This window comes from Lissotriton vulgaris, chromosome 4_1 (assembly GCF_964263255.1).
Source record: "Lissotriton vulgaris chromosome 4_1, aLisVul1.2, whole genome shotgun sequence".
NCBI classification, from domain to species: Eukaryota; Metazoa; Chordata; class Amphibia; order Caudata; family Salamandridae; genus Lissotriton; species Lissotriton vulgaris.
The window spans coordinates 1,852,994,266-1,853,022,220 of record NC_141691.1 but is presented as its reverse complement, the minus strand read 5'-3'; the positions used below and the strand labels follow the sequence as shown (position 1 = coordinate 1,853,022,220).

At 45.6% G+C, this 27,955-nt stretch overlaps 1 protein-coding gene across 2 annotated transcripts in view; it reads left to right on the top strand.

Annotated features, from left to right (window-relative positions):
• MRPL13 (mitochondrial ribosomal protein L13) overlaps window positions 1–27,955 on the top strand; it is a 116,669-nt gene that overhangs the window by 37,943 nt on the left and 50,771 nt on the right. For both annotated transcript variants that reach the window (XM_086967037.1, XM_086967038.1), the window contains exon 2: window positions 5,327–5,450. In XM_086967037.1, the coding sequence (XP_086823163.1) occupies window positions 5,327–5,450 (124 nt within the window). The remainder of the gene's footprint in view (window positions 1–5,326; window positions 5,451–27,955) is intronic.

Sequence of the window (27,955 nt, the reverse complement as noted above, 5' to 3'; positions counted from 1 at the left end):
ATGTTCTGCATTGAAAGGTAACGGTGGTGGCCAAGGGCTTGTTACTGTATGTAAACACATCTTCTCTGTTTGGACCTCTAGTTCAAACTCCTCAGAATTGGCATACATAGTGCTATAAAAAGCAGGTGATGCGATTACCCAAACCAATGGTGTTGAATAAGGACCTCCTGCCTGTACAAAGAACCCTTCTACAGGTTCTGTCGCCACAGACTCCAAGTTACCAGGACACCAGGGTCTGGCTGTTCCTCTTCTGCAAGCCATTCTAAGTCAGTCCAGTGGGTTCACCTACAGTGAATTATGACTCCACCCCCTGGGGTGCATTACAGAGACTGATCTGAATGGAGCGGCCTAGTGGCTGCATTTTCCAATTCGGCTACAGACCGCATTGCCTACTTGCCAGTCCTCATGTTATCAGTACTTTAAAACATGCATAGTGGGCTCTGGGTCAACCACAGAGAAGCTCTTCTTGCTCACCTCATGCTATTATCTATGTAGTGTATTGTTCCACCTCTTAAGGCGTACTTCATTGCAATGCAGCTATACAATTTTCCCACTACATGATCATTACCACCATAATTATCTTGATCACAACTAACATTACGCCTACCACAGTTACCACCACCATTAATCATATCCCCACAAACCACTACCATTACTACCTCTATTAATACCTCCAACAGCATTTCCACAATCACGACTATCAGCACCTCCCCCATTACCACCACCACTAGGACTACCATCATTACCACCACTACCATTCCATTCACCACCTTTAACACCAACCCCAATTCCACCACCACCACTGTGTGCAGTGATAAAACAAACATTGGCAACGTTTCTTTTTGGTTTATGAGAGAAAATACAAGCCAGAGCTACTCACTTTGCCAGTGCTTGTTAAGGCTGCTGTTGCTTCAGCTGCAAGGTTACATGTGGAAAGAGTAGCTGTGTGTTTCTGCGGGCACTGTGAGGCGGTGAGGTCCTGTTGAGTCGAGTAGTAATGCTTTACACACTCAAATGTGGATGAATAGCAATTTATCATAAAGTAAATCAATGACATTCAGAAGTTAATTCACACACAAGCATCGATTGCATTTTCAGAGAAGGAATATATATATATATTGTCCTAGGTAAGTTAACAACACTTCATAAGGAATATAGCTCAAACAAGGCGGTCTGTGCGCAGGGGAATAGGTGCTCGTGCAGTGTGAAATAATATGATAAAAATTAAAGCATAATCTTAACTCCCTGGTTACACAGTGCACAGTGCTTTGGCCCAATATAGTCGTGCAGTACAGGAGATGTGATATTCAGTCATCTAGTCATGTCGTCCTCAAGACAGCATTAAGGAGACGCCCTATTGTTTGGGAGTGTAAAATGACAAAGTCAAAGGGAGTCTTATCGGGGCTCCGGGTGGTTGCTCTGAAATCATAAAAGAAGCTCCCGCTGAGCGCCTCAGTTTGATTAATTGTAGATGCTCACATAAAGAGGCCTCTGACTAGATGATTGAATGTCGTAAAGAGATATATATATATATGTGTCGAAATGTTAACAAACTATATGAACTCACCTGCACTACATGACTGGAATGAGGCAAAACAAATTGACCCTAGTACTGACCAATGAAATACATGTATGTGCTGTGCAGCCAGGCTGTATCAACTGTGTTTAATTTTTGTTGTATTCTTTCACGTGCGTCTACACACTGCACAAGCACTCCCTCCATCTTTCATTGCACATGGAACGCTCGTTTGAGCTATATTACTTATGAAGTGGTGTTGGGGCGGTAACTATAGCAAGAACGATCTATGCGTGAGTGTGAATTCACTTTTGAAAGCAATTGACTTAGCGCGGGACACTCCGGATGGATTGACTAAAAGTGTCAACATAACATAACCTACTCATGACCGTTTGCTCGACAGGTGGTTCCATCTGAGATTGTGCAACATTACTACCCGATCCAACAGAAGCAGATGTATTTGTATAGTGTAATACGCCGAGGTTCTGATGGACACAGGGTAACTAACCCTGTCGATTGTTACTTGCTGTGACCATCAGGGCACGCCTTTCCTGGAGGGCAATGCTTATAAAAGGCCCGAGTGGAGGAGATCTGCAGAGCAGGCAGCAACCTTTAAAGTGATCCAGTAGAATCGGGCAGGAGAACAGGGGCTAAAAGGACAGGAGCCGCGGGTCTCCGCGGACCCCCTTCTCGATGGTAAGGCAGCTGCATGGGTCCTTTGTCCGTGCAGAGATGGGCAAAACATGCAGGCGAAAGTTTTGATGCTACTTAACTCAGCCCTTTATCCTCGCAGGGTCGACATAAAGAGTACCGCATACGTAATACTGTTTGGAGTGTTTTGCATAATTCCCACCCGTCCCTTATCTGTGTGCTCGCACACGGTGCTCGCACACGGTGCGTGCCCCGCCCCTTGGAGCCCTATTTGGCAGGCCGATGGTGTCTGCACCAGACTCTGGGGCTGTGGGGGGTGAGCAGTGTCCGCTTCCTAGCGCTGTGTAGCGGCTGGCGCCGTGGCAGCCGGAGGGGTCAATGCACTCGAGGAGGGAGAAAGCAGCCGGGCGTGCCCTCCGTTGGAAGAGGTGAAGCGCTGCGAAGGGCTCTCGCGTAGGAGGGGGAAAGTGCAGGAACAAAAGAGCGCTCACATTCACAGCTGATACGGGAGGCTTGGGGTGTGAAATACAGGGCACTACTCTCCCCCGCCCAAAAAAACGGTTGGGACTGCCCCATTAAAACCCCTCCGAGAAGTGCTGGTACTGCCCCCTGACACTGCCCTGTCAGAAAGTGGCGCAATCCTGTTTAGAAGTGCAGATGCTCCTGCTCCGGTAACTCTCGCTTCCCCACAAGTACTGCTGGTGCCGATAATGCACCGGTTTCCGCTCCACTGTACAGCCTCCCGTGACTCTCGGCCTCGTTGACCCGAAAACGAATTGCTCCGATCCATTATCACAACGGCACGGCACGTAACAGTGGGCATGCGCAATTCAAAGCTACAAACTCAAAATAAAACGCGGCAATGTGGGCATATTGCTTTTGTAGCGAACATTCACAGCTTACCTCCCACACAATAAAGGAAGTAGTAAACGAAGGACTGCACGGCATATTTAAAAACAACGCCACTGACGAGATGCAGTGAAATGCAAAAAGTGACCCAGGAACAGAACTACGTGGTTTGAAGCGGACGCCGGCGCACTGACGTCACACGCCGATTCCCTGCTGAAGAGACTATTCCACGGACTCGTCTCCCGCTTCCTAGTCCCTGGTCCGTATTCCCCGAGGGCAAGACGACGGACGGACCTCAGGGCAGGAGCCAAGTAGAGCATACCTTAAGAGCTTGGAGGAGCGGGCAGGGAGGATGTAGGCGAGGCCCTAGCGCAGTGGTTGTCTCCCAGCAGGCAGGGAAGCTGCCGGCGTTCAGCCGGTAGGGCTTGCATGCACGCCTTCTTTGAAACGAACCACTGAAAGAGCCCGGTGAGTGGGGGGGTGGGGAGCGAGAGAGGGGGGGCAGAGAGGGAGGGCGTGCGTGTGTGTGTGTGTGTGTCTGTGTCTGTGTCTGTGTCTGTGTCTGTGTCTGTGTGTGTGTGTTGTGAACAGTGTGCTGCGCGTGGCCATCTCTTGTCTGAATGCTGGTTTGCCTGCGGGACAGGAGATGTGCACGTGGGCGTGCCTGTACGTGCTCGTCCAAAGACCAGAATCGCCGTGCGTGCACCGCTCGAAGTCCCTTGAGGAGCAACTCGGGCACAATAGGTCGAGAGAACTCGACCTAAAAATGGGCACTAAGAAAATAATTTGGTATCTTTGCACCTTGATTAATAAAAGCTTTGAAGGAATCAGGGCCGGACTGGCCATAGCGGGCACCGGGCGTTTCCCCGGAGGGCCGCTAGGGTGGGGGCCGATTTTGGACCCCTGGTGGCCGTTTTTTTGTTACCGGGGGTCGGCAATATCGGCCCCAGTAACAAAATCGGCCGAAACCGGCCCTCGCACACTGCTTTGCTGCACTCCCCCTCACCCCAGGGGGGGGCTGGCTGAGCAGTGTGCAGAGCCGGTATCTGTTCCCAGTCCGGTCCTGGAAGGAATTCAAATATGTAAATTCCTCCTAGTGTAGTTATGTTGTGCAATGTTTTAAGCGGGTTGCTCTATAACTGTGCCGCTAAGGCATTTTTTCAAATTTAAATTGTACTACTAGTTAACGTATGAAGTTCAATAAATAACCGTTCACCGAAAATTCATTAATTTAAAAAAAGCTACATAGTATATCAATAGAAAATGTACAAATCGGTCAAGTGAATAGTATTTAATTGTGTATCCATTCGCTCTATTCATAATGGTGGAATTTATGTAATGCTTGAATGGGAACTTCAGAGGAAGATTAAGGTATTGTGATGCTTCTGCCATAGTTTTTCCACTTCCTAAAACTTGTATCCTCGTCACAGTCACTTTAGAAAGGCTTCAAGAGTAGAACAACTTAAAAACCTTTCTTCAGTAAGCAACCTTGAACCTTTCAAAAAGTGCTTTGATCCAAATGTATCCACATGTCTCACTCTCACTTTTATGATGTTATAATTTCAACATAGGTATTAATTCTAATGTTTGGGTGAAGACGATGGCAGTAACCATCCTTCTGTTTGATTGTAATGTTCTGTTTAAGCATAGTTCACATTTTCTTCTTCCTGTGTACATAGAAAATGTCAATGGAAACTGTTAAAACAAAAATAAATCCGCACTGGTGCACTTACCACAACAAGCTTTCCATATTTCCAGTTAAAAAGTTAAATGGAAAAACAAATAATAGAAGTCTCAGATGACATGTTCCCTACCCGCTTGCTAAAATGCATATGCATGTCCCTTTCTCAATCATGCAGCAACCACCCGAAAGAAGAATAAATTCTAGTCTAGACTGTGATATTTCCAACTTTAATTCTTTGTTTTTTTGGCTCTTCCCTAACTGTTTGTCTTTAAACATTTGGCCAATTTTTCGCCATCATTGCTTTGAAATGTGTGTGTGTGTCTGGTTCTTTCTCCTACTAGAATGGTGTGAGTTTCCTGGCACTAATTCCATTGGCTGTGCTCACCCCTACTGAGTGCGCTCTATTGAAGTACAAACCGTTTGTAAATCGGGCCCACAGCTATTGCATAATAGTAACAAAACAAGTTTGCAAAACTATGGGCACGCCAATCTGCAATGGAAACCTCAAACTCTTTGGAAAGTAGTCCAAAGACTGCCCAAAGCACTCCAATGTATTATAGCCAAGCGGGCCCTACACAAATAACAGCAATTACAATAACCATTATTCATGTGTTTTGTTGTTTTAGCAATGGGCCACCTTTTCCAAGGTGTGGTATCTCATAGATGCGAAGATGCAGCCTCCAGGGAAAATAGCAACAATGTGTGCGATCCGACTGCAAGGAAAGCATAAGCCAATTTACCATGCGCTCAGTAAGTAACAGCACCTTGTTTTTTTGTAACCATCTAGTTTGTGGCTGTAAGCAAATGTACATCAAAGTTTTACCACTGAGACCTTTTACAGCTGGAATTCATTAACACACTGTTGTCCTTTGAGCTATTTCTCGAACTTCATACCAGCATTTATTTCTGGAAATAGGGGTTGGTAAGTGTTTTTCTGGAATGCAAAGTAGTTTACTACATGCATCATTTGGCATGACTCCTGTAGATCGTTTTGCTTGCAAATGCAGAATGGAAGGGAAGTGCATTTCTTAACATGAATAGATGTTTGTTGCACAAACGTGAGGTTATGTTTCTGATAATCTAGGGCTTTTGCCTGGTTATATGCTTCACAACTAGACTTTTAATTAATTGTTTTTTAAAGATCTAAACAGTGTTTGGTTTTCTTCACACTAAGGCCCCCTTTCCTCACAGCCTTAAACCTTAAGTAACCAGTAATACTTCAGCTGGAAAATACAGTTTGTGAAGTGTCTGCTATGTATGAGGTTGTGGTATTACCCCTGCGTCACTCGTCCTTATCAATACTTTTGAGTTGATCAAGTGGGATCCATTCCAAATTTGGATTCTCTGGGACATGTCCAAGGATTTCACGTGTTGGACACAAGGGGAAAAGGGCAGCACTACACATTATCGATTGTTGAGATGAGTGATGGGGTACCAATCATAATAATGTCTTGGGTTGGCAGTCTCACCAGAGCAGGTGGCATCAGATGAGAAGTGGAAAAGATAATGCAGTGATGGTTTCCCAGCAGTTGGCTAAGGTAAGTGATCCTCATGGTGCATGCAAAGTAGCATCCTTTTTGTGACTCCTCTGTTGGTGTACACGGAAGTTCATCGAGCAGGTAGTCAGCAGTTCCTTTGCATGCTCTACCTCATTGTCCTTTTATCGCTCCCACGCAGTCTGAGCGGAAACATCGGATCAGGGTGACAAGGAAGCCAATTTTGTTCCTTAATACCAAAGTGGAAAGTATATCAGTAGTGATATTTTGCTGGAAATCCTGACTATAATAATATAATATTCCAGAAATTAGGATTTCTAGTTGAAGAATTCCCCAGCACATCTTCTGAACCTGTAATAAGGCAGTTCCAACATGCTCCATCACTAGGTTTTCCTTTGCATCAGCATCCATTGGATGTGATACTAAATGGATGCAAAAATCCAGAGAAGACCTGCGTCAACAGATGTATATCTAAACAATATCCTTTTGAGAATATGGGCAAGTCCATTCCTGAATCTGTCTATGGCCGCTCCTCTATCGTGGAAGAGAACATCTTTGAAGACCAAATTACTCTGCCCTGAAAAAGAATATGCTGGTGCACATCTGAGCATGGGAGCAGGGGTTTACCATTCTTGTACTAGTCAATCTTTGATTTCAAAGACTTCACCAAGATTATTCAGGAGGGTTTGAAATGTTTAAATTTGCTGGAACCCGTGGAGATACAACTTAAGCCTTTGTCCGACATATCTTGTGATGACTTTTGTGCGTTAGCGGAAGGTGCTACTATAGCTTCAAGAAGGAACTTATATCTGCGGGATTGGCATGCACACTCTGCACAGAAATCAGCAGCTCTGTGTTTGCCATTTGAAGGAGTTGAGCTCTTCGGGGCAGAATGGGATGAGTAGCTCCATTGTTTTTGTATAGGAAAAAAAGCATATTTGTAGCCAGTTTTCAGGTTCTACAATTTTTCTTTTCTTGCAAAGTTCTAGCAAGTCTTCACTCGGACAGCCTTTATGAAGACCTTTGTAGCAGCAATCTGATAATTCAAGGAGACAATGGAGTAAAAAAATGAAGTCAGTTTGAGCAGATGGACAAACCAGGCTGTCATCGCCAGCAAAATCACAACACTCGAAGTAGCTTAGAGTGGCTAAATGGTGGGCAGATACAGCATTTCAAGTCTGCCTGAGAGAAATCCACTTAAGATATGTGCTAAAGATCATCAAAGAGAGACGTCCAATCAGGTTTTCTGCCTAACCTCCAGGGTATCGGACCATAATGCTGCATTGCACACAGAACCCCGTCAAGAATGATGTCTGCAATTTATTGTGTGTTGGTGAAGAAAGCCATTTTTCATATGCCAAAAAGAGTATCCGTGATAGGGAGTGTACTATAATGGGAGGATTAAGATTGATCAGAGACTTCAGGAAGGCCAACAAATGGATCTTGAAGATTATTCAGTTGATTAGAGGGTGCATCCATGATGACATTATCTTCAATGGGCCCTTCCATTTCGATCTCAAGATCTTGTCCGAGGTTTTACGGATTGTGTTGCCTAGAAAAGCATTTTCAATTCCAGGACCTGTCTTTTGACATCCGGTCTGTCCCACGGTTATTTACAAAAATGATGGCATCTTTGGTCGCATTATTACATTTTACAGGTTTAGAACATCCTCCATTACTTGGAAGATTAGCTTCTTCGTGGTAACCTACTGGGCCTGTTGATTCCCTTATACCTCTAAATACACTGGCGTAGCAGCGATAACCTCCCTGTCGACGAACCTCCTTGACAATCCCGGTGCTACGGGACACGCTCTGCCCGTGGTTGAGTGATCTCTTGGCTGTGGAACACAAGGTAGTCCCTAATAGGGGATGGGGGATGCCTGGGCCGGTCCTCCCCACAATCTAGTTTCCCGCGAGTGGCAATGTCCGGACAAGGGAAGAAGGCAAGTCAAAGGTGCTGTAAGGGGAACTACAACCCGGGTGAAATCAAGAGCTGGCCCTGACACTGAAAGGAGGTGAAAGTATGGCCTAACAGTCCATCGCCAATGGAAACTGCCTGGGAGAGGTGCAGCACTGATGCCTACTGATTGGGAACATTCTTTATAAACCCCCTCCATAAGACGCTCATGACTGGGACTAAGACTTAGCTTACTTGGGTAAATGGAGCTACACCTGAGCCTAGGTCTGGTGGACGCAGGAGGGGCGACACACTAGAAGAACACACAATAGCCAAAAAGCACCTGAGAACAGATGTCAGTCGCCTCCCGGACTCCACCCATAAACTCTGTACCTGAGCTGACGGCACAGAGGGAAGATCTATGTGCACCAACTTCCGATTTGTGGGCCTACCCAAAAAAGCCAAATGTAAAGTGGTCAAGCAGTTCCTGGAGGGTTTGATCAAAACGAAGGTGGATCCAGACAATCTATCAAACTATTTTGCTATAGAGAAGGCACACAGCGTCCCGGGACTGCCTCTGAAACCGGGGGCAAGACCCAAACACTAATAGCAAGTGATACTGAGCTATAGAGACTGGGACATTATCTTGAGGGCGGCATGTCAAAAATGCCCTATAACTATTGACAACGCCCAAGTCGTGGTCTTCCCGGACTACATACCAGACGGGCAGGCCAAGAGATGGTCATTTGATAAAACAAAAATAGAGCTACACAAACACAACATTCCCTATACAATATTGTTCCTAGTGAAACTCTGGCACCTGGTTCTTCGCAACCCTACAGGAGGCCTGGGAGTGGCAGAAGGGCTGGCAACCAACAGGGTACAAGAAATGGAGAGCTGTGCACACCTAGGCCAGAGACCGGCAAGAGCTTGACCACAGTGGGGTAGGACGGAGGAGGATCATAGAGGTTCGAACGTAGTCACTGAATTACCTTATACTGCTGAGAGCCGGAGATACCTGGAGGCGAGTTTCAAATCACATCCATGTTGCAAGGTGATATTCTCCTACTCCTCTGAGTGGGACTTGATTTTACACCGGTTTTCTAAGTTTCATGTGTTTTGGGCGGGGGGGGGCGACAGATGCCTCTGACTTTGGGGTGATGGGCAGTTCAAAGCTCACAGCATTGGGCTGTAGGGTGGGGAGCGGGGAGGGCGATGGTAGCATGAGGTTGGTTGACCAGAGGCATGTGAGGAAAGAGGAAAGGAAGGCAGAAGGGGCAACCGGAAAAGATCGATCAAAACAGCGAAGATGGCCTCAGTATCCACTAATCTGACCCTTAGGATTTTATTGTGAGATGTCAATGCTCTAGGCCAGACAATTAATGGGGAAATCTCGCAGAAATACTTATACTGGCTGGATCCGGACTCCATACTTCTGCATGAAACACATCTGGGGGCATTAAATGGGACTTCATAGGTAGGGGTAGGTTGAAGGTTTTGGCACATCCTGTGTTTATATCCGGCTCACGGGCATGAATTATTTTGCTCATCGATCACTTTCACTCACTGTCACACAGACATTGACGGACTCAGTGGGTTGCTATTCGAGGTGAGTGGAACAGCGAGCAGGTGATGGTGCTATCCTGGTATATCCCCATCCCCCAGGGTTGTAAACTAGGGCATTGTCCAAGATAGGCAAATGGATGCTACAGTCGGCTGTCTGTGCTCGTCATAGGGAGAGACTTGATTCTGACGATGAGGCCCGAGATGGACAGATTCACATCAACAATGCACCTACGGCGAACCAACACTAGACTGCATAATTTTACAAAGTCGATGGGTCTGATGGACTTCTGTCAGGAGTCGCCTCAGAAGGAACAGCACTACTATGTGCTCAGTAGGATGAGGACAATGTCCCAACTAGATTACTTTCTGGTGCCAGAGGTCCAAGGGGCAGATTTGGGGACACACACCATCTCACAAGGCATATTGAACACCTCTCTTTAATGTACTACACTTGGACTATAACCAGGATCTCCATGGTCGGGTGGCAGTTGGATCCCTGGGAAATCAGAGACTGGAACAGTAAACAACATCTCTGACAAGCGACAGATCAATCTCTTACAGAAAACGTGCACTTGTGCTATCCAGAATCACTAGCTCATCTCGAACAGCGGGTAAGGGTAGAAAAAAGCTACATGCGTACAGGGAGCTTGAGACAAGACTGAGCAAATGGGAGGGGGGATATGTGTTACACCAAGAGCCTACACCAGCTAGAGAAGACTGTAGACCGATATAGGGGTAAGATGCCAAAACAATCATGCACCCGACACACTGCAGACTGTATGAAGTGGGCAATAAGGCGGGGGAAACTCCTGGTGTGGTAGGGCCATTGGAAGGAGGGACAGCGATGGGTAAGGTGGATAAAACAGAGGCAGAACTGGTTGAGGTCACACCAGAAATTGCAAAAGCCTTAGCTACATACCTAGAGCAGGTGTACCAACCAGGGCATCAGTGCTTGATGGAAGAAGCTGAGAGGCTTATCGGTGATATTCCTGCCCCTAATTTGAATGAAGAAGACCGGACTGATTGGACAGGAAAATAGAGGCAACTGAAATTGGAAAGGCCATCAAGCAGGCAAAGAGTCGGAAAATCCCGGGGCCGGATGTCCCCCGTTAGATTTCTTTAAATGTTTGGGTGGCAAATTGAGCAAAACACTGATCCGGATCTACTCTGAGGCACAAAGTGTGGGTTGCCTGTAGAGTGATGTCCGCCAAGCCACTATTGTGCTGTTTCATAGGAAAGGAAAGCCTGTAGAGGATTGTGCATCATACAGGCATATTTCACAGCCTAACATTGAGGCTAAAATTCTGGCAAAAATGCTTGCCAGCCATCTGTTTCAAGTAATTGACAAACTGATTGGAGCACATTAAGCAGACTTTAAACCCCTTAGGTCTACTCGCCACAATTTGCAAGGCCTGTATGGTGTTCTGGGGAGGCAGGCTGAGGGAGCCTGTAGAGTGATGTCCGCCAAGCCACTATTGTGCTGTTTCATAAAAAAGGAAAGCCTGTAGAGGATTGTGCATCACACAGGCATATTTCACAGCCTAACATTGAGGCTAAAATTCTGGCAAAAATGCTTGCCAGCCATCTGTTTCAAGTAATTGACAAACTGATTGGAGCACATTAAGCAGACTTTAAACCCCTTAGGTCTACTCGCCACAATTTGCAAGGCCTGTATGGTGTTCTGGGGAGGCAGGCTGAGGGAGCCAATGGTATTCCTATTTCTAGATGCCACTAAGGCATTTGACTCTTAGGAAGGGCCTTTTTTAATAGTAGCCCTCGAGAAGATGAGATGTGGAACAGATTTCATGGCATGTTTGCAGTTGCTCTATAACCTTCGTACCGCGAAGGTACGAGTCAATGGAACATTGTCCCGGGAGTTCCGGCTGGAGCGCAGGATGAGGCAGGGATGTCCCCTGTGCCTCCTACTGTTCGCTTTTGGAGTGTGACCTCTGGCAGAGTAGATAAGAGGTGACACGCTGGTGCTGGGACAGAGATTAGAGAGATATAAGCACTCGATATGCAGATGCTATGCTGATTTACTTGGCTGAGCCTGAGATTGCGATCCCACAGATACTAGAAATATCCTACGTATTTGCCAGCTTTGCTAGGGTGTATATCGGTGGACTACCCGCTAGTAGATTGGTAGCCCCCATAGACCTCGGACTGTAGCCTAGAATAGACGAACCTGGTCTTCAAATGCCCGGACATATTTTTAACGGTTGATCCCAAACAATGTATGCGCTGTAATATCCGGCGTGTGATGGACAAGTACAAGTTGGATATGGAACACAGCAGGAAACAACTGCTGTCTCTACTGGGGCAAGCTGTGCTGTATGAAATAACACTGCCAAAATTCCTCTACATGCTGAAGAACACCCCATATGAGATCCCCCAATACCTTTTTAGTACAATTAATGCAGCCACATGATCACTACTGTGGGATGGGGATATTGAGAACCATTAGCCACATTTACCAGAAATCAGTAAAAGGGGGCAAACGCGCTGCCCAACTTTAGACTCTACCTTTGGGCAACCAAGTTGCTGGTAGTGAATGATTAGATGATCGCAGACGAGCGAGAGCCTGCACTGATGGCAGATAGGAGGGCAATGCCACACAGAGGATATGTTGGAGAACTATACAATGCGGGGCAGTCAGGGGTGACACAAGTGCCAGCAGCTACTGTCATCAAAACATGGAAAAGAACAACCGGGGTGATGGGATGGCACTGGAGACTGACCATAGAGACTCCTCTGTGGAACTCCAATTTCCTGACAGACCTAAAAAACTAGAAGGCTTTCAGAAATGGTATCTAATAGAGTTTAATAGGTTAGGTGATGTGTGGAAAGCACAGGAAATGATTCAGTATCTAGAACTTCAAAAGCAGTATGCACTGTCGGAGTCACAAAGATACAAATATCTGCAAGTCTGACATGCACTGACCAAATATTCAAGTCAACTACTGGACTTGGTTGAAGACTTCCCGCAAGACTACAGGGTATTGCTGTCCCCACTATACTCACAGACAATCTCGCGCATCTACAAAACTCTATTGAATAATTGTCAGGGTCCCCTGACCAACCTTAGAGAAAGGTGGGAGCAAGAGCTGGGATGGATGGGAGACTCAGACTGGGGTGAAGCAAGTAAATACTCACAGGAAGTTGCCATCAGGGCTGGCTTTCTAAAGTGCAACTGAAAATTCTGCACCAGACGTATTACATGCGGACTAGATTACACCACATGGGGAAGTTGGACACCATAGGTGTCTATGAGGATGCTAGCTGGAGAGCTCATTTATACACACTTTGTGGTCTGACCCATGATTACGGGACTTCTGGATAGTCGAACGATATCACCACACAAAGGCCCTAGAATACGCACTGGATCTCAATGTACAGGTAATTTGCCTGGGGATTTGGGGGTAACAAGACTCTGTCAAAATAAACCCTATTGTTTTGCAATGACTCAGTGATGGTGGCCTATAGAGTAATAGACTATGGGGTGGTGCAACACTGCCTCAGATGTGACATTGGGCACAAAATATGAACGGGTGTATGTAGTCCGAAAAACATTGCACTAGTGTGTGGCTGCTCCTGGAGATTCAAGAAAGTTTGGAAACCCTAGAGAGACTTCAGAGAACACAATTGACATTCAGTCATCAGTTGGAATATACTCATGTGGCCGTATGGGCAAGAAATCATGGCTTGTAATCTCAGTCAGAAAGTTGATTATGACTTTGTACTGATACCTAACTTGGCTCAATACTAAATATGTCGGCTTCTAAAAATTGGACAGGTCTGTCTGTTTTCATCATGCATTAATTCTGTTCCAGAATAATGTATTGATTCAAATGTATAATCTTGTAGATTTAAACATTCATCAATATTTTCACATCTAAAAAATTACTTGTAACAAACAGAAATGCCCTTGCCAGGTTAAGTCTCTAGATCTGTTTATGTAGTTGAGGAAGATAACCAGAAGCCCACACTGTATTTATGCAAAGTTAGTAGTAGTTGCTTTTGCAAACCACGGCAGGCTTGTTGTTATAACTGCAAAGCAATGAGTGATGAGCACTATGAGCTCCCACAAGTATGGTTCAAATGTTTCTAGACACGCAGAATTGTTCACATTGAGCAAATTCAAATTTGAATTTTAACCCTTGACCACTTATCTGGTTGATGACTGGATATTTCCTTAGGTGCAGTAGCCAGAATGGCTCAGTGCCCTCCATGGAGAACTACCCAACCCTACTGACAACATCAGCATGGACGTCAACATCTTTAACACCTGGATCAAGAACTGCTCAGACCCAGGGCCGGTCTGGCCGTAACAGGCACTGGGTGTTTCCTCGGTCAGCCGCAAGGGTGGCGGCCGGTTTTGTTACCGGGGGGCCAGCAATATCGGCCCCCTGTAACTAAATCGGCCGAAACTGGCCCAAGCTAACAGCACGGCCGCATCCCTCCTTCCCCCCAGAGGGGCCAGCCGAGCAGTTTGCCAGGGCTGGTTTCGGTTTCCAGTCCTGCCCTCCCCCCGCACCTATCAAACTCAACAAACAAAGGAGATCCAACAAGCAAGCCAGTTGGTACACAAAGGACCTTCCTAACAGCAAAAGACATTGCAAACCGCTAGAAAGAAAGTGGAGAGTCAGCAGCGAAGATGCTGACCGAACCACCTTACTTTACTCAGAAAATATCACCAACAACTAAGAGAAACCAAGAAAAAAGCACTAGCTGAATACATCGAAGGGAGTTTGAAACTAAGCAAACATTGAATCATACCCATGATCTCTGCCAGCAGCGTCACTCCCTCACAAGAACTCTGTGACAACCTATCCAGCTTCTTCCACAGCAAAATCATAAACATCTACACAACTTCGCACATTACCAAATCCAGCAAACTCATCACCAACCTGCCTGTCACCAATCAACACAACCACCTGACCAGATGGTGGGAGACCCTCACCAGCATAGCTACTGCCTCAATCATGTGGACCATCCACACTGGTGCCCCATCGGACCCCTAATCCCACCGCAACTTGAACCTCCATGAATCACCAAAGCACTAACCCGCAACCTGAATGCCTCTGCCATCTTCACGGAAGCCTGAAAGCATGCAGCAGTAAACTCCCTCCTCAAGAAATCTTCAGCTGGCTCAAGCCAATTTGCCAACTTCTTTCCTACACAGCACAAATAATCGAAAAGGCAATCAACAAAGTGCTCACTAGCCATCTCAAGCTCCACCACCTACTGGACAATACACAATCAGAAGTTAGAAAAAAACACTGCACAGAAACTTACAATCCTTGACAGTGAAGAAACAACCGCCCTCATCCTGCTTGTCATTTAGGCCGCATTTGGCTATGACTAACCCGGTGGTTACTCCTTGTATATGGTCTGACCATCATTTAATTACATTTGTTATTAATAATCTCACCAGGTCCAAGATACCCTTTTCTGATGTTGAATCAGCTGGGAGTTGGAACACTATTAACAAAAGTGAATTCCTTGGGACACTGACCAACACAGTTCCGCCTGCTCAATCCTCTATCAACCATAGTGAGAGAGACTTATCAGATTGGCTGTTGGCAACAACATGCCCCACTTAGGAGAGTACATCGAGCACATCGCCATGAGGCCCATAGATGGTTTTCCTCTGATTTAAAGAAATTAAAATTAGTTCTGAGACAAACTGAAAGGAGGTGGAGAAGTAAATATCTGCCTGATGATAAAAACATCTACTTAGCGGTACTTAGAAATTACAAAAAACTATCCTGACCAAAAAAGCTGCATTTTTCTCCTCAAAAATTGTAACCTCCACAAATCGGTCTAAAGAAATCTTTTCGATAGAAAATTAACTATCTAACCCCGACGAAAGTGACACTAAAACCTACGCCCTCTCAGACACTATGTGACATTCTGATATAACCTTTTTATTGATAAAATTAAAGCCATCAAGCCCAGTATGCCCATATGTTCGAGCCCTGTATGTCCAATAGTACCTAAGAATTTCTGTACCTTGGAACAGATTCCAGTAATAAGTCAAGAAGTATTTTTGGATCTGCTGATAAAAGGAAAAATCTGGCTCACCTAGGGACTGCTTCCCCCTTTGGCTCCTAAGGGAAGCCTTTTCTGTTCTCCCTGGTCCAGCTATGTCCCTTCTGAATGAGTCCTTGTCCCAGGGCTATGTACCTAACCCCTTCAAGGAGGCTATTGTCATTTTCCTCCTGAAGAAGCCAGGGGCGGACCCTAAAACTCTGACCAACTACCGTACTATTTCCTTGTTGCCTTTCCTGGCCAAATTCCTTGAATCCCCGCTTCAACTCCGCAGCATTTGACATGTTCGACCATAATATCCCGTCAACCGTGTCATGGAAGCAGGACAAGGTCAAGGGCTGAGCTTCCTTGACTGTGTCATTGCCTCTAGAAATCAGATCCTGCACAGACCTCATGAGCTCCTAAAGACATGGTTATTTAGACAGGCATAAGAGTAACATCCCAGCACTAAAGCACCCCTTAGAGTAGCGCCAGGAAACCAATCTGTTGTATGTGCGCTTTACAAACCATTTATAACATAACATAACTCATCAGGAGACTACACAAGTGCGATATCCGAAGACCAGCACTCAACTGGATCTTCTCCTTCCTCACAGGAAGAACCCAAAGAGTTGGAATGCCAACTTTCACAATCGAAGCCAAGGAACTGGTATGCGGTGTGCTACTAGGTTCTTCCGTCAGCCCAACTCTGTTCAACGTCACTAGCTAACCTCATCAGCTCCCAAGACCTCCCCATCATCGCCTACATGGACGACACCCAACTCATCCTCTCCCTGACAGAAAAGACACCCACTACCAGAACCAACTTCAGCAACTGCATGATCATGGTGGCAGAATGGATGAGAACTAACTGCTTGAAACTGAACTTCGACCAGACTGACCTGGTCTTTGGAAACAAGAACTTCTCATGGGATGAAACATGGTGGCCAACAGAACTTGGACCCAAACGAACACCCACCTACTGTGCCAGACACCTGGGGGTCATGCTAGAAAACAAGCTTGATATGACGGCACAGGTCAATGCAGTAAGCTCTGCTGCATGCTTCCACTTCCTATGAATGCTACAAAAAATGTTCTTGGGGCTTCCACGGAAAACCAGATGCAGCATCACACAGTCACTCGTCACAAGCCGACTCGACTACAGAAACGCACTGTATGCCCAAATTCCAAACAATTCCTGAATCTACTTCAGACTATCCAGAATATTGCCACAAGACTCCTACTCAACCGTCCTCACCGCACCGGCATCTTACTCCCCTCTGGGAGCTCCACTGGCTCTCCATTCACAAACTCAGCCAAATAAAACTCCTCCCTCACCTACAAAGCCCTACACAACATGGGACCCACATACCTCAACATCCACATGACCTTTCACAACCCATCAAGACACCTACACTCTGCCTTGTGCTCACTTGCACACATCCCTCACATTTACAAATACAGAACTGGAGGGCACTTGTTCTCTTACACAGTATCGAAAACCTAAAACAGCATCCCTCACCACATAAGAGCCCCCTCCTCACTACTTGAGGTTCACAAGAAGCTGAAGACCTGGCTCGTTGAATAACACGGCATGGACTACACACCTTCTCAAGCACCTGGATGCTCTTGCAGATGATTACTGTGCTATGCAAATCAACATAACATATCTGAAGGCACAAGTAGCCGAGACCGGAACCCACTGCCCTTTAAGAAGTCTCTATTCAAAACATCGAGACCTCCACAGAGATGACCCTTCAAGACGGCCATTGAGTTTTGGAAAGTCTTGCATCTGAGGATGCCCCAGCCACATAGGACCTGTATAGGAAGAATTAGCACATCCCCAGCCACTGTGCGCCTTACGTATGCAGGTTATTACAGTCCCAAACACTCCAACGTTCCCTTGTAGCATCAGAGTCAAATAAGCTGACCGGATAAACCCTTTCTCCTGACGCCTCCTGCGATCCTCCGACTGAGCATGACTCCAGCATAGTGACTGTTGAGAAGGGGAGAGCCACCCAGGCATAGACTGGAGACGATTAGTGCCGTAGACGGGCATCCCCTAGTGTTCGTTTGTTTCCAGAACCCTCTCACGGATGCCTTAACCGTAGCACATTTACCAATTAACAAAAGTAGCTGGGTATACAAAGCAGGAGCGCTGGTCCCGGCCAAGCTGGATCACCTGGACGCCCAGTAGCACCAGTGCTAATTGGAGGTCTCCCACCTCCAGAGGCACATCCTACAGATATTCAGTTACCAGCTCACCTACAGGTCACCTGCTCTGGTTGTTTACTCACTAGAGGAGCAGGACTTGGTGCTTACTTCCTCCACACAGCCATTGGGCTTCCTAGAATCCACCCCAGTGCCAGCGCTTTGTTGCCTCTTTATGCAGCGGAATTTCCACCTGCTGCCCTTCTCTCATAGGGTGGCCAACCGTCTGTAAATTTCAAGGACAGTCCGTAATTTCGGCCATCTGTCCGTTGTCCGTGAAGGGTTCTTTAACGGACGCCATTTGTCCGTAATTTTAACCGGGCACCGGTCGCACCACCCTAAAGCCAGCACAGCTTCCACCCACCTCCCTTCTTGACTCCGATGCTGTTGAGGTCGGGTGTAACAGACTCCGATGCAGTACCAAAGCTCAGATACCTAGAAGCATTGGAGAGGCACAGCGGGATGACAACCCTCACACCTTCAGCCTTTGATGAGCTGTTAAGAGGTGCTTGAAGGGGACTGAGAGTGCGGGGCTTCAGCTTCAGGAACAGGGGCATCTATTCAGATGCAAACAGCCCTGAATGTGTCATGTCTCTGCAATTTGTGTGAGACATTCCTTTTCTGCCCAGGGCCCCAAACATCCTAGAACCGGTCCTGATTACACCGAGGCAGCACGTGGTTCTCTTCACAGAGCTTAATTACTGTCCCTAATTTGTAAACAAACCTCGATTATTCAAACATGCAGTCTATAATGTAATGAAATAAAGAAATGGCACAATCGCACGCACACTGATGAACAAAGTATGGAGGACAATCCGTTAAATCAGTTCTCTTGGAGTATCTCCTTTAAGTACTGTACATCACAGTGGGGGATGGCAAAACTAACATTTTGGAAAGTGAGACGGTCTTCTAGTTGTCTTGTCCAGGAGGGGGTGAGGAGACTACCCCACCCTGGAAGAGATACTAGAATACTGCACGCCCACCCCTGTGCCCACCCTGGTGGATCCTGTTCCCCCTCCTGTGATTGCTCCTGCCCTCCACCAGTGATGGCTCCTGTCCCCCATGTGGTGGCTCCTATCTCCCCTCCCCCGCCTGTGATGGCTCCTGTCCCCCTCCTGTGGTGGATCCTGTCTCTGCCCTGTGTGGCTTCTGTCCCAGTCCTGGAATGGCTTCTGCAGCGTGGGTGAAGTTCTTGATGGGCCTCTTCTCAAAAAGGCTCAGCTCAAAATTAATATGAAAAGGTGGGCGAGTGAGTAAGTGAAGGGATGGGTGGATGGCTGGATGAATTAGTGAAAGGGTGAATGAAAGATTGAATAGATGGGTAATGAGAGAGGATGGATGGATTGATGAGTGAGTGGAAGGATGGAAGAGAGAAAAGGTAAATAGCTGGATGTATGGGTGGAAGGGTAGCTTGGTGGGTAAAAGTGTGGATGGATGAGTGAAAAGGTGGATGATTGAGTGGTTGGATGGATGAGTAAAATGATGGATGGATGGATGGATTGATGAATTGAGAAGTGCAAGGGTGAATGGATGGACAAATGAGTGAAAGGGTGGATTTAAGGATGGATGGATGGCTGGATGGATGGATGGATGGATGGATGGATGGATGGATGGATGAGTGAGTGAGTGAAAGGGAGGGTAGATGGACAAAATGATGAATAGATAAGTGGAGTGAAAGCATAAATGGACGAGAGAAAGGATGGATGAGTGTAGGGTCAATGGATGAATTCATGAGTGGATGAGTAGATGGGTGGGTGGATGGATGGAAGGAAGGATTGCTAAGTGAAAGTGTTGATGGAGAGAGAAAGGGAGAATGGATGACTGAAAGTGTGGAAGGATGAGTGACTGGGTGGTTGGATAGTAAGTGAAAGGATGGATGGGTGAAAGGGTAAATGGCTGGATGGATGAGTGGATGGATAGGGAGAAGAATGGATGGATGGGTGTACAGATGGATATGGTGAAAGAGTGGATTAATGGATGAAGGGATGGATGAGTGAAATGATAGATGGAAGGATACATGATGGATAGGTTTGCAAACGGTTTAATATGTTTGGATATGGCTGGGCTTACTTCTATACTATTGCGCGTCCTCTGACGTGTATGTAAAACGTATCCAATTGTCCTGAATTTTGACCTCCTGTCCTGAATTTGTGTGCTGAATCTTGACCCTTTGTCCTGAATTTTTACACTCGCCCTCCTGAATTTGCACCAATGCCAGTTGGTCACCTTTTTCTCTCGGGGGGGGGGGGGGGGTGAGGGCTGTGGACTCCACGCCAGCCAGGATCATCCACCCACTGAGGCCAGTCTCAGTTGGACAAGGAGTTGCAGCCTGGCATGAGTAGTGAATCTAGCAGCTAGAGGAGTTACTAAATCAGAACAAACTATCTCTTGTAAGTATTCCCTGTCCAGGATTTCAATTGCCGTTCTCCTTTAGAAATGTTTGCTAATAGTGCCATCTTGTGGAGATGTTTGGAAAATGTCTCCGAGCTGCACAAAGTGAAATCTGTTTAATAGTGAACCTTGCATGGATGTGTCTTGTTGCTCAATATACTTGATGAAACGTATTAATTTCACCTGCACCAAGCGCTATACGCTATGAGACCACCCCCACTCTGCTGCCAATGTTAACTCTGTGACACTCCCGTGTGTTACTGTTTTCCGAGGTTAAGGGAAATTTACCTGAGGGTGATCGGAAGTAGAGAACCAGCATGTCCGGCTTCACATTATATAGGCAACATCTTGCGTGTCAGTAATGTTCTTATTAAGGTGTTGCTTGAATGGCGAAAAGGAACCATTTTGTGGTGTTTGTGAGCTGCCAATATCTTATTGAAAAGTGACTGGATTATTGTATATCAGCCAAGGTTACAGATTGTTTTAGCAGTACATTTATATAGCATTGTTCTAACACATTATTGACCCCTATTGTACATTAAAATGCACCTTGATCCTCCACAAAAAAAAATTACAAGTGAAAGAGTAACCACGTATACCCTGGAAAAAATAAGAGGAATTTAGTACTTAGCCAGTGGCGATTGAAGGGAAAAGGATGCCTGCGGAAAGAAGAAAATGTATTTTGTTGCATTCACTTAGTTCCGAAGGAAAAGATATATGTAGATCTCTACAGAAAGTTTACGCCCTGCAGGGGAAGGTGAATATGATGAGTTTGAAGAAACAATGTTGACATTGGAGATTAGGTGTAAACCTACCATTAGCACTCCCAAAGGTATCACTTTTACACAGGACGGTAGAAAGAAAGTAAAGCTTTTGATGATTTTTTAATCTTATTACGAAGTCTTTCAAATACTTTTTATTTTGGTGTCAATACAAATGAGATTATACTTGACCATCTCATAATGAACACAAACAATAAAAGAATTCAAGAAAGATTGTGTGTCATGGGTCACCTCACTTTTGAAGAAGTGATTCCAGCAGCAAAGGCAATTGAAAACTCAATGATTTGGGATGAAGGGGTGAATAAAAATCTGCCCTCAACTGAAGAGAATGAGGTGTGTTATTAAAAGAAAAACAGGGTGCGAAAGACGTTATAAAACGAACGTTTTGAGAACAAATCTTTCTGCTATAGATGTGGTAGTCCATCTCATTTAGCCTCATGAAAGTTCTGCTCTGTCACCAGCATATGTAAGAAAAAAGAGCATTTTGCCAAGGTATGTCAAGACCATTAAACACTAAACTTTAACAGAATATCTAACCGGGCGAAATAATTGTGTGGTGGATGAAGAGGGCGAAGAATTTAAGGATATGATGAGAAGAAACATGACCCTGATTGTGCAAGTAGAAGATGTTGAAGATAAAGAAGAAGTACTAAGAACTCCAGTGTCGACCATATAAGTTCGTGGAGTAGACTTGCCTGTCATGGCCAACTCAGGATCACCGTTCCCGTTAGTCTTCCAAAAGTATATTGATAATAAAGTCTTCCAAAAGTATATTGATAATAAAGTGAAATCTCTATTGAGACGTTGCCTTCACACATATGGGCATTTACTTCTGATGGGCAGAATATTCATTTTGATAAATATTTTATGGCCAAAACCAATTTCAACGGAAGGTCTGCCATGATCAAGATATATCTGGCATGCAAAGGAGCCAACATATTGGGATGGAGAGATCAAAAGCGATTAAAAATCACTTTGAATCCCAACATGGCAGATCCAGTTTTGGTAGTAAAGGAAGGTAATATGAAAGACCATTTCATTGCTGCTTTTCCTCAAGTGTTCACAAATCTTATGGGAAAGCTAATAGGATTTGAGCATGAAATAAAACTGAAGATCAATATTGAACTAGTAAGGCAGAAAGTAAGAAATGTTCTTTAATTCCTAAAGAACTTTAGAAATTATTGAATAACATCCAGGCAGATTATTTTATTGAGGAAATGGTAATCTTCAGATTGGGTGTCTGTGGTGGTACTAGCAAAGAAAAGCAATGGTGTTGTCCGGCTTCGTGTGGAGTTAAATGCATTAAATAATAACCTTTAGATCAATAGACATCCTCCTCCAAGATTAACGATCATTCGTGCCCTTATATTATCCAGACTGGATTATGCTAATGGCCTCTTTTGCGGCCTTCCTGCCTATCTGATCCATCGCCTCCAAGTTATACAAAATGCCGCTGTACTGCTTTTGTTTAATATTCCAAAAAGCTCAAGTGTCCGTCAACCTCTCCGCACCCTACATTGGCTCCCGGTTGCCCACAGGATTTTATTTAAAATCCTTGTCCTTGCCTATCGAGCTGTCCATCAAGCTGGTCCAGTTTACCTGAGGAAAAGATTCTCCCTATATGCTCCCAACCGCCCCCTCAGATCAGCTAATCTGCACCAAATGACTGTCCCAAAATTCAAATACAGCAGGCTCGGTGGCCAATCCATCTCAGTTAGAGCGGCGAGAGCATGGAACACCCTCCCGCAGCAGCTAAGAACAGCTCCCTCCATCTCACTGTTCAAGAAGGGACTGAAGACCCACCTTTTTAACATCATTGTTTAGGGTTCCCCTCTGCCTTGCCTCTCACCCCTTTCGCGCCAGGATACTATTTTTTTAGTAACAGAGCGCGCTATAAAAGCCTATAATAATAATAATAATAATAATAATCTGTTCTAAATGGGGCCAATATGGTTTTTACTCTGAATCTGTAAAATGCTTATCACCAGGTGGTGGTGTCTTCTGCTTCACAACTGTTGATTGCATTCATTACTCCGGTTGATGTGTACCAATTTAAAAGAATGCCAGTTGAACTTGCGTCAGTGTCCTCCATGCTCCACAGGATAATGTTTCGTCTATTTAAGGATATGGAGGATCAGGTTTGTTGATTTCAAGATTACTTTTTCGTTTTTTCAAAATATAAAAGTCACCATGTTAAACTTATGTCAGAAGTATGCAAAAGACTATCGGACAGGGGGCTTGTTTTTAGTGCTGACAAATGTAAACCTTTTGTCTACCAGGTGGATTATTTGGGTCACACAATATCTGATAAAGGTATGTATTGTAACAAATCCCTGGTAAAAGCAATAAGTGATGCCCCAGCACCAGATGACAAGGAAAAGTTGACGTCCTTAATAGGGCCATGCAAATATTATGGAAAATCTGTGAAGAATTTCACACCGGTAATGGAACCATTACGTATGCTGCTGATACACCTGCTTTGCAACCAATCAACTATGGAAAACATTACATAATTTCTGTGGATGCCTGCAGATATGGGCTTGGCATAGTTTTGTCTCAGAAGGCTATGAACTCAGAATCGGTGGGCCTCAAAGACTTTAAGTGAGACTGAGAGAAAATACTCGGTTATAGAGAGGGAACTTCTTTCTTGTGTTTGGGCAGTCAACCATTTTTGACATTTTGTGTGGGGCGCCAATTTTTCTTTACACACAGACAACAAACTTTTAGTCAATATGATGTCACCAGGAAGTGGGAAAAATTCTTATGCTTGTATTGCATGTCTGTGTTCAATATTGTAAGGATATAACTTTTATGTCTCTTTTGTGTCTGGTAAACAAAATAGCGCTGCTGATGTTTATCGAGATCACCATGTGGTGACGTAGAAGAGAATGCCTTTGGAAGTGAAGATTTAGACGTAGTGGCCTGTATGACTGAAGTGTTTGCGGCACTAGGAGAAGCATTGAGGGAGGAAGCATGGATTGAAACATTTTTCAAGGATAATGAACTTAAGCTGATAACGAACTACATACGTGTTGGTTAGCCATCCATTAAAAGTATGAAAGGTGCTCTACATTTTTTTTGCTCAAGTGGCTTCTGAATTGAGCGTAATTGGCGATGTTTAGACATGACAAATGCATTCCTCCGGCAGGTATAAGGGAACGGTTGTTGAAATTGTGTCGTTGGTGGCATATAGGAATGTCTACATTAAAAGATGTATTGTGTGAGAATTTTTGATGGTCGGGTATGGACGCTGATGCAGACCGAATGGTAAGGCAATGCACAGTATTTTCTGCAGCTGACAAGAATTTTAATACCAAAAAACACAGATGCAATATGTAACAGGGCCCAAGTTTGCATGGCTAAAGATCGGGTGGATATTTAATGACAATTTAAAAATATCCAGACAATGGCACGGGGGAAAAGGAAGATGGCGGTGTGAAGCAGCATATGCGCTGACGCTCTCCCTGCTCCACCGCTAGTGCCTCAATGATCCTCCACCTATGCTCCCTACAGACAGCATGTTTTGTGCTCCCAACAGATAGCTTGCTGCTAAGCTTAAAACATAACTTTTTAAGTTCTATCCTAGGGCCGTGGAGGTGGGTCGACCCCGCTGATTTCACCGCCTACCTGCGCGCCTGCTGGTGCTGCGGAGCCGCTGGAGCCGCAAAGACGCTGCCTGCTTCTGACGCTTAAGCCGCTGTGATGCCACTTCGCTGTCTGCCTGCCTGCTCATCTGGCCCCACTACTCACACCCCAGCTGAGGGTCGCACAGCTGTGGGAATCGTGAGGCTGCAGGAGCTTCTTCCTGAGGTCTCCTTTGGTCCCGCTGTTTGCCTGCCGATTTTGTGAAGCTGCATCATTGCCTGCCGCTTACTGGGGTGGTGTGACTGTGGGAGCGGCGAAGCTGTGGAGACGTGTGGCATCTCTCCCCCGAGGTCTGCTCTGCTTTGGTCTGGGCCTGTTACCGTTGGGCTCTGCTCCTGTTCACTCTCCGTTTCTACCTCAATGCATCTTTGTCTGGGGCCGGGCAGCTGTGTAGTGGTGAAACACCTCATCTGAGGTCCTCTGAGGTTTGCCTTCGATGAGCTGCCCCATGGCCTGTCTACTTTGATACTCCCCTGCCATTGACGACCGTGGAGCAGTGGGAACCATGAGGCTGTGGGACGCCCCCCCCCCGGAGGCCAGCTTTGATCTCACTGGCTTTGCTTGTTGTCTGCCCACTTGTTGGTGTAGTGAAGCCGCTGGAGCTGGGTCCATGAAGCTTTGTAGACGTCGTAGACGTTATATCCCGGCTTTTGTTCTTGTCTTGTTCTTGCTGGGCTCCGGTCTAGTCTTTGCCTCAGCTCATCTACACCAGACGCTCGCCCTCCGCTCTCCACTCTCTACTCTCTACTGTAAGACCCGCGGATGTGTCGCATCTCAACTATAAACCGAAGGGTTTTTCAAAGCCGCCGTGCTCGGTGGTTCTCTTGGTTAGACCCGCTCCAGCTCTCTCACACGCCACAATTTTCCCAACTGCTCTTGCACCCTGTTTTGATGCCGCTATTTTGTCACAGAAAGCGTCCGCACCAGAAATGGGCCCGCCACGGAACGCAAAAACCAGGCGCAACAATACTTTCACACTGGCGGGAGCAAGCGAAACACTCTGCCGGGGGTAAGGAGAAGGAGCAGGCTTTTGGGACCACAGGGAATAACTGGGTAAGCAGCACCACTCCCTCTACATCTGATGAGCCACAGTCTATGTACTTTAAAAACAGTCGTTGATCGCACTAGTGGGCTTAAGAGGAGGCTCGGCCTGGGTCTGGGTCACAACTTGGGAAATCACTACAATCTGGCAGTGCACCTGAAATCCTTCGTACATGTACTCTGAAAACTCCATCTCAGGTTTTGTAATGACCAAGGTGTTAAACACTGAAGCACTAAACATACAGAGGCCCTTAGCGAACCAATTGGAAATGCCCTAGTCAAAACTTCAATGGCTCCGACCCCAACAGAGCCGGAGCCAGATTTAGAGCAGCACAACTTGGTCTGTGGTTCCATGAACAGTGCAAAGAATGGATGCAATATCCCCAATGGGGCGAAGGCTCTGAAAAATAAAATTTTTATTACTCCTAAAAAACTCAAACTATTTTTGCGTGTTCTGATTTATGCAAGGCGACCATGGACAAGAGGTGGAGGCTTCGCCAACATATGGATCCCTTTAAAACGGTCTCCTCGCAGGTGTTCTTACAAGAGCCTGCATGCTTGAAAGTAATAAAGGATGGCAGACTACAAGCTTTGTTTAAATGTCAATCAGCCAGCAAGTAATGAACTATAGTCTTAATCCTATGGTAGTAGTTATAAGAGAGGTTGTTTCCGTGGAAAGAGACTTCTATTTTGGACACTATAACGAACGCTCCTAAGGAAACTCCTCTCTTTATTATTCTTGTCTTTTTCTTCGATAAGCACCCATGTTTTTGTTTCATAGGCACAAGGTTAAGTGGAGTGATTGATGAATGGTGTTGGAGATAGTGGGGGTCACTGGGGACGAGGGTGGGGGGGTTTAGGGAGGGCGTCTCCGCAATGCTGTCATTATGGGACAGCAGGGAAAGGGGCGATTCCTTTTTCTAGTAACTGGGAGGGGGGTAGGCAAAGGGTTGGGTAGGGATGGTTGCCTTGGGAAGGGGGGGAGCCACAGCTTTAACAGTTCAAACATTCTTATCTGTGCAGAGCAGCAGTCAGAGGAGTATGTCATCTTGGGTACTGATAACTTGGTTTGGTTTTTAAATATGTTTCAATGTCGGAACTTAAGTGTATGTGCTGGAATGTAGCAGAATTGAATCAGGCGGGGAAACAACGGCTAGTAATGGACGAGCTACGCACTTTTAAGCCTCATATACTAAGGTTGACAGAGATGCATATTGCGTATAAAGACAGAGCAGGTTCTTATGGAGTGTACGTCACAAACTGTTTCTATTCGTGGGGTGGCTCTGATAAAATCCAGACTGTGCCTGGCTACTGTTGTCCGCTCACTTGCAGATACTAAGGAGAGGTGGTCAATCTCACAAATCCTGATTTACGGGTGTAAGGTTACAATATGTATGGTTTATGGCCCTAATACAGACTGCTCAGATGTTATTTATCATTTAAGATCCGAGCTGTTGGAATGGTCTGGCGATAAGATAGTTATTGGTGAATTTTAATTGCGTAATGAATAGGAGGATTGACATCACTAATACTTCTGCCCATGCTAGAATGTGTAAAACTAGAACTGCTATACTTGAGCTTCTCCATTTGCATCAGTTGGAAGATTCCTGGAAGAGGTTATTCCCCAATATCCCAGGTCACACTTTTTTCTTCTTCTCCTCATAAGCACTATTCCAGAATTGATTTGATTTTCGCTAACTACTCTATCTTGGAAAACGCACTGGTGGTAGTATGTCCTAAAATCACTTCCGATCACAACCGGGTTATGTTAATAGCACAGTTACAGTCAAACAAGCACAATCAGGGATTTTACTTTTCCTAAGCATCTTCTTAGCAATTCAGAATATATGGAGGTGATGCGTAAGGCACTCAGGGATTATATCGACTCCAATGTGGGCTCTGCATCAATCGCAATTGTCTGGGACTGTTTAAAGGTTTATGTCAGAGGAGTCACCTTGCAATATATTATAAAGCAAGATAGGCTGGGCCTTCGGCAGTGGGACCAGGAGCAAAAACTGTGCTTGGATCTGGAGCGCCCGCACTCTACGGCTATTGTCACAAAGAGCGCCGCTGAACATTCGATATACCAAAAGGTTGTAGAATCGCGTGCTAAGCTTAAAAGACGGCTAAAAGATAAAGTTGCTAATAATTATCATAAGCTCCGGACTAAACAATACGAGTACGGCGAAAGAGTCG